This window comes from Suricata suricatta, chromosome 11 (genome assembly GCF_006229205.1).
Source record: "Suricata suricatta isolate VVHF042 chromosome 11, meerkat_22Aug2017_6uvM2_HiC, whole genome shotgun sequence".
Lineage (NCBI taxonomy): Eukaryota > Metazoa > Chordata > Mammalia > Carnivora > Herpestidae > Suricata > Suricata suricatta.
The window spans coordinates 16,074,674-16,082,671 of record NC_043710.1 but is presented as its reverse complement, the minus strand read 5'-3'; the positions used below and the strand labels follow the sequence as shown (position 1 = coordinate 16,082,671).

Genomic DNA, 7,998 nt, shown 5'->3' with positions numbered 1-7,998 from the left:
AAGCACAATTATAAAAATTAAAAGCCATAATAATTAAATAATTAAAAGAGATAGTAGAAAAGTCCATCCCTCACTGTTGTCCTGAATGGGATCTATTTGTACAATGTAAAAGCCTGAGGGTCAGGTTTTTGAGTTTGCATGCATCTGGGGCTGACTGGGAACATCTCTGAACACCAAGAAGCCTCTGGACATGTGCCCAGCTATCTCCCTTCTGCCAATCACAAGTCACCAGTATCTTCCTGAAAGGAATTTGTACACATGTCTGCACCCCAGATTTTGCAAATGCTTCCTGAAGAATGTGTTTCCATATCATCTGACTTCAATAGCTAACAGGGTTTCCATTCAGAAAAGCCGCAGAATTTTTAGGGTGCCTAGATGCTTTAGCATCCAACTTCAGCTCAGATCATGATCTCAACGTCTGTGAGTTTGAGCCCCGCATTGGGCTCTATTCTGACAGCTTAGAGCCTGGAGCCTGCTTCTGATTCTGTGTCCCTCAATCTCTCTGCCCCTCCCCTGCTTGCCCTTTGTTTCTCTCTCTCAAAAATAAATAAACAATAAAAAATGTTTAAAAAGTAAATGCCACAGAATTCTAAAATCATTTCAAAAAGTCTTTCCCACCATGATGGTATGAAATAAGAAATCAAACAGAAGACAAGAACTGGAAAATTCACAAATATGTAGAGCTTAAACAAAATGTTCTTGAAAACATGATAAGTTAAGGAACAAAACAAGGAAGACTTCAACAAATGTCTTGAGACATAAATCAAAGCACAACATATCAAAAGTTAGAGAATGCACCAAAAACAATTCTAAATGGAAAATTATAGTAATAAAGCTATCATCAAGAAAAACAAAAATCTTGGGGCATATGGGTGGCTCAGTTGATTGAGTGTCAGACTTTGGCTCAGGTCATGATCTTGCTTTCCAAATCTTTGAGCCCTACATTGGGCTCTGTACTGATATCTCGGAGTCTGGAGCCTCCTTTGGATTCTGTGTCTCCTTTCTCTTTCCCCATCCCCACTCGTGTGCACTCTCTCTCTCTCTCTTTCAAAAATAAACATTTACAATTTTAAAAAACTTTTAAAAGAAAAACAAAGATCTTAAATTAGCAGCCTACCTTTATACCTCAAGGAACTAGAAAGGTAAAGCAAACTGGGCCCAAATTTAGTAGAAGGAAATAACTAACAAAAACCAGAGCTGAAATAAGTGAAAGAGAGACTAAAAGAAAATAAATAAGATCCATCAAACTCAAAGCTGTTTTTTCTCAAAGTTAAACAAAATAGGCAAATCTTTAGATAGATTTTCCAAGAAAAAAAGAGAGAAGATTCAGATAAATAATATTATAACTGAGAGAAGATATATATCATTTCATAGCAAACAAATGCAAAGAATCATTAAAGACTACTATGAGCAATTATATGCCAACAATTTGGACCCACTAGAAAGGGATGTAAGTTTCTAGAACGTACTACTGACCAAGGCTGAATCATGAATAATAGAAAATCTGAAGAGACCAACTGCTATTAAGGAGATTAAATCAGTATTATGAAACCTCCTCAAAAAGAAAATTGAGGACCAGATGTCTTCATTGGTGAATTCAATCAAACTTTTCATGAAGATGCCATAAACAGTTCTTTGAAACTCATCCAAAAATTAAAAAAAACACAATATTTTCACACTCACTTTATGAGATCAGAGTTATCCTGATGATTCCAGAACCAGGTAGAGACATTATAAGAACATTAAAGACCCATATCCCTGATGGATATAGATGAAAAAAATCATCCACAAAATATTCACAAACCAAATTCAACAGTGAATAAAAAAGACCATAAACCGTAATCAAGTGTGATTTAGTCCAGGGATGCAAGAATGATCCCACATCCCTAAATCAATCAATGTGTTACATACTACATTAGCAAAACAAAAGATAAAAATCATATGCTCATCTCAATAGCTGCAGGAAAACCAACTGACAGAATTCAACATCCCTTTATGATAAAAATCTCTGCAAACTGAGGAGAGAGGGAAATTACCTCAACACATATAAAGATCATATACAACAAGCCCAGAGCTTATTCTCATATAATACTCAGCGGGGCAGAGGTAAAACTTTCCTTCTCACATGAAGAACACGACAAGGATGTCCACCATTACCACTTTTATTTAAAACAAAAGTGAAAACCCTAGCCACATCAGTTAAGAAAGAATAGAAATTAGGAAGCATCCAAAGTAGAAAGGAAGAACCTCTGTGGTGTCTATTTGCAAATAACATGATATTGTACATATAAAAACCTGGAAGATGCCCCCAAAAAACCATTCGAAATTTAAAAAAATTCAGTAAAGTTGCTGGATATCAAACCAATATACAAAAAATGAGTTTCTTTCTTTTTCACTAACAGTGACTTGTCAGAAAGATAAATTTTTGAAAATTGCATAACATAAAAAAATAAAATACTTAGACATAAATTAATCAAGGAGGTGAAAGAATTTTATAAATTTCACACTAAAAACTATAAGATATTGATGAAAGAAATTGAAAAGGTCACACCCTAAAGCCTTTTCCATATACACACGTATGTATGATCCATATTAGATAAAATAGTTTGCAAAATTAATTTATTTCCTCTTCTTTCTATCACCCACTGATCTAATCACCTAAAATACCAACTAATATTAAATTAGCCATTACTTGTTCTGGTACTAGGACTGCAGGGTATACAAAAAGTTAGCCAAGGACAGCTATTATTTCTAACGAGCTAACAAGAATAAAAGACTGAATGAAATAGAAGTATCTGAATGGAATAAAAATAAGTCAAGAAAAAGTGTGCTGAATATAGTGGATGTTACATTCACAAAATTATTGAACTCCTGTTTGATAACTTGTGGTTGAAAGAGTGCCATCAAATATGATTAATGAAAAATAGAAACATTGAAGAATTTTATACTTTCTTTTTTTATTTTTTAATGTTTATTTATTTTTGAGAGAGAGAGTGAGCAGGAAAGGAGCATAGAGAGAGGGAGACAGAGAATCTGAAGCAGGCTCTGTGCTGTCAATGCAAAGCTTGACATGGGCTTAAACCCAGAAACATGAAATCATGACCTGAGCCAAAGTTGGCTGCTCAACCAACTGGGCCATCCAGGTGCCCCAAGTTTTATGCGTTATAAGTGAGAAGGGGAAAGAGATTGTTTCCAAAGTAAAAGAACCAGGGTTAACATAACTAATATTAAATAATAAACAAAATAGTCATTTTATTTAACAAATTTATGAATTTAATAAATTAAGCAAAATGAATAATAATTGAGATAAAAATAATTAAATTTGAATTTCATTAAAAGTCTGGAAGAAGATAGTATAAATTCAAGATTTCAATAAATCATACTAAAATAATCATTTCAACTTCCTAACAAGGATCCATTTGGTTGCAAGTGCAAAGAATTGACCTTTGCTGAAGTTGTCAGCTATGTTCACGAGGGAAAATGCAGAATTAGGATTCAAATTAATCACGTTTTTATATGTGTGAGGACAGATGCTTGAGAGATTTCAGTCCCAAATGACACTAAGTAAAAATAAAATGCCATCTTTAGTGTTCAGCTACCAGGGGCAAAGACAGACAGGTAGGTTTCTGACTCACTGAATTTAAAGAATGAAGAATAAAATCTTACACTTGAAAAAATTGAGGAATCAACTATTTAGAGAATGATAAATGAATATTTTTAACTTAATTCCTTAAGGTAATAATCTGCAATCTTATGGCAAAATATGTACTTCTTATAAAAGAGGGTGTTTGGGAGTAATTTTATTTTGTTAAAGTGTATTTATTTATTTTGAGAGAGAGAGTCCAAGCAGAGGGGAGGGCAGAGAGAGAGGGAGAGAGAATCCCAAGCAGGCTCCCCACTGCCATCACAGAGCCAAACAAGGGTCTTGACACCACAGCCATGCGATCCTGACCTGAGCTGAGATCAAGAGTCAGACACTTAACCAGCTGAGTCACCCAAGATCGTCTTGGAGTAACTTTCCTTAGTAAATGTATAGTTTTACCTAAACCAAAATAAATAAGAAAACCTTTGGTTTTTAATGATGTGAAAGAGTACATGCAAATCTAAGATATGCTTCTAGTTTTTAAACCAATGATAACTGACATATCACAATGCAAATACTAATTTATATAAATTTAACCCTGTCTGAACCACATACCATATTTACTTTAATCCAAAGCAAAATAAGACCATCACTTATCTTCCAATTCTCACATATCAACAGAAAGACAGGTGCATGCATACATATACATATATAAACAAACAGAAGCCTATACATGAAAAATATAATTTCTTGTCCACCTCTATTTTTGATGGAAAAGTTGTTTTAAATCCAAAGAGATGTAACTGTATATGTTTAATTCTGTTTTCATTTGTTTGTAGCAGTTTTCCTCTGAAGGTGAAAGGACAAGAGCTTTGGCACCAGACCATTGTTCCTGAGTCTAAGTAATAACAATGTGGCAAAGCAGTAAAAATGTTATATTGTTCATTATTGTTTTCTTGTTAAAAATTGTTTAAGTTTATTTAATTTAAGAAAGGGTTTATATATTTATATTAAGAGAAGAGGAGAGAGAGAGAACCCCAAGAAGGTTCCATGCTGTAAGGGCAGAGCCAGACTCAAACTCACTATGAGATTGTGACCCGAGCCAAAATCAACAGTCAGACACGCTTAACTGACTGAGTCACCTAGGCACCCATGTTTATTATGTTTAAATCAGAGATCTGTTCACAATTTCCAATTTTAATACACAAGCTTAAACAAATTATGATTCTTGGATATCTCAGTAAGTGTAATCATTTTTATCTTCAGTTTGATATTTGTTTTTCAGATATAAAGCTGTATTTCCACTTTGTCTCCAAGTGTAACATTTATACTATATTTGACCTGACCTGTGATGAACTTTCATTCACGACTAACTGCTGAGATAAAGCAGCGAAGGTGAACACAAGTCATATACTTGGTGAGTGATATGCAAATTGATTGGCAAACTTTAAATTCTATTCCAAATGTGTTAATTTTGTCAGCAATATAATAATGAAATATGTTATTTTCTGAGAATAAAGAATATAATATCTGAAATAAAACTTTCTGTTGTATAGGTTGCATTTTTGTGAGTTTCAAGAGGAATTAATACCTCGATATGCAATTTCTTGATTTTTTTGGTAGCATTTTGGAAGAATAAAGAAGAATGGATGCAAAAATTGCTTTTCTGTGAATGAATTCCTTCTCTTGGGAATTAGCAATAACCCTGCAATTAAAGTGACCCTCTTTATCACATTTCTAATTGTTTATCTCATCATTCTTGCTGCAAACCTCGGGATGATCATTTTAATCAGAATGGATTCCCAACTCCACACACCAATGTATTTCTTCCTGAGCCACCTCTCCTTCAGTGACCTCTGTTATTCTACAGCAATTGGACCCCGGATGTGGTAGACTTCATTGCCAAGAACGAGTCCATTCCCTTCTATGGCTGTGCTCTGTAGTTCTTGATCTTCTGTACTTTCGCAGATGCTGAGTGTCTACTGCTGGCAGTGATGGCCTTTGATTGGTACCAGGCCATCAGCAACCCCTTGCTCTATACAGTCAGCATGTCCAGCAGAGTGTGCTTCCTGCTCATGGCCGGGGTTTACATTATAGGAATTGTAGATGCTTCAGTAAATACAATATTAACATTCCGGTTATGTGTCTGTGGATCAAATGTGATCAACCACGTCTTCTGTGATGTCCCACCTCTCCTTTTGTTATCTTGCTCAGATACACAAGTTAACGAGTTAGTGATCTTCACCACTTTCGGCTTCATTGAGCTGATTACCCTTTCAGGCCTTTTTGTCTCTTACTGTTATATCATCCTAGCAGTGATAAAGATCCACTCCACTGAGGGGAGGTTCAAAGCTTTCTCCACCTGCACCTCCCACTTAACTGCTGTTGCCATTTTCCAGGGAACACTGCTCTTTATGTATTTCCGGCCGAGTTCTTCCTACTTTCTTGATCAAGACAAAATGGCCTCATTGTTTTACACCCTTGTGATTCCCATGTTAAACCCTCTGATTTATAGCCTAAGGAACAAAGATGTGATAGAGGCTCTGAAAAACTTTAAAAATATAAAGTGGTTTCATTGAAAATTTATATGTACCTATTCTCCTCCCAATTGTACACTATAATTTGTGAAATTCAAAATTGCTTTGATTAAAGTGGTATGATCCAAGCAGTATGTATACCATGTTCCTGCCATAGCAAGATGTGACATTCCCTTAATACTCTGTGGTTCATTTTTTGTCTTGAGTTTATACTTGGTATTCCTTATTTGTGTAATTTTTTTGCACTCCTAGTTTGCCAAACTTGTGTTTCTTGAATCTCTCATTTCTGTCTGAATCTAATTTTCTATATGGTATTGAGAGTTTTCCAAGTATGTAACAAAATTCTATGTGTTTTGTATTTTATGGTGAATCTAACTGTTTTATGTTAATGAATCTTGTCATCTAATGGAAACCAATGGAGTTTTGGGGTGATGGTGGGGGGTCTGGGAAGGAAGGTCAAGAAAAGGTTCTTGATGACATCTTTGGGACAAAAACTGTGATTTTATTAAAGCACAGGGACAGGACTCATGGGCAGATAGAGCTGCCTGGGACACTGTGGAAAGACTAATTATACACTTGTGAGTTGGGGGAGATAAAGTCAAGGGCAAGTTTGCAAAGAGATTTTCATGTGCTAAAGAATACTTACAGGATACTGGAGGCCAAGCTATTGTCAAGCTATGGTAGTTTTTCCCTTTAGCAAAGCATTTACCTTAAGCCAGTGGGGGGACCCTGGAGGAATTTTACTCTGCCAGCCTCTAGTAGTTGTCAGTGGGCTGTAGGTTATTAGGAGACTGAATTTCACTTGCCATTTCCTTCTTGGCTTTGTTCCCCATATGACTATGGAAGGGTAATGTTGGGGCTCCAGGAAAGGAGTCTACAGGTTTTTTGAGATTGATAAGATTGCCTTTTTCTTGTAATTTACCAGAACATAGAGAATAATGTTATGTTGGGCATGACTGTGATCTCTATCAGTTATCCATTTGTTTGCTTTTCTTTCCTTTGTTCCTGAGTAGCCAGGAATGCCTGAGGAATATCATACATATCCCACATGAGGGGTAAGGGCTGAGACCTTAGCTCTACTTTGCCCTCAGCCTGCCTATGTTCCCTCATCAAAAGTGATGAATATTAATTAAATTATAATTCAAATTATTTATAATAAACTGTAATTATGCCATAAAGTAAAAAACAAAAACAAAAAACTGAGTACTATAAAACCAAAGTACAATGTTCAATTACAGTGAAGAATGTAAAATGCTTCCTGGTAATGGGGACAATCTGGGATCTAAAAGATAAGAATTGGCTGAGAGATGCAGGTAGAAGAGAAAGCACTCCATGCAGATGGATCAGCAACTAGAGGGTCCCCAGGGGAACAAGACCATATCATTTCTGTGGAATTAAGAAAACCAGTGTGGCTGGGTTATAGTGCTACCATTCAACTCAGTCACTTCATCGAGGGGCTTTCCTTCCTTCCAGGGCTTGCTAAGATTGGTTCCAACACCAACCCGAGCCTGGGAACTTTGTTGAGTCCAGGGCTCTGTTTCCTAAATCATTACCATCAATGAGGGGGATGAATACTCAGGGTTTAAGAACTGTGTGTTTTTATCCCTTTACTCAAGCACCACTACAATATCTAGGGAAAGCAAGCAAGCAAGAAATCAAGATGTATGTGTTTTAAATATGTTTTTGAATCATATATGTAAGCACATAAAGTGGTTGTGGATGCTGAACTTAAGTGAAGGATAAAGACATACAAATTACTTGGAAAATAATTAAGCCAAAGGGCTCTTGTCTGGGTGTTTACCAAGATATTTACAACTTAATTTGGCTCTGGTTTTGTTGGCTGATGATCAAATCACTGAGGTGACTTCTGGATAAGGA

General features: G+C 35.7%; 2 protein-coding genes across 3 annotated transcripts in view; one reads left to right on the top strand and one right to left on the bottom strand.

Moving 5' to 3' along the window:
- LOC115272463 (olfactory receptor-like protein OLF2) overlaps window positions 1-6,162 on the top strand; it is a 27,725-nt gene extending 21,563 nt beyond the window's left edge. The window contains 2 exon segments of the mRNA XM_029915536.1: window positions 5,207-5,468; window positions 5,471-6,162. Of these exon segments, the coding sequence (XP_029771396.1) occupies window positions 5,207-5,468; window positions 5,471-6,162 (954 nt within the window).
- Window positions 1-7,998, bottom strand: part of CKAP5 (cytoskeleton associated protein 5) — a 112,221-nt gene that overhangs the window by 95,906 nt on the left and 8,317 nt on the right. The window lies entirely within an intron of this gene.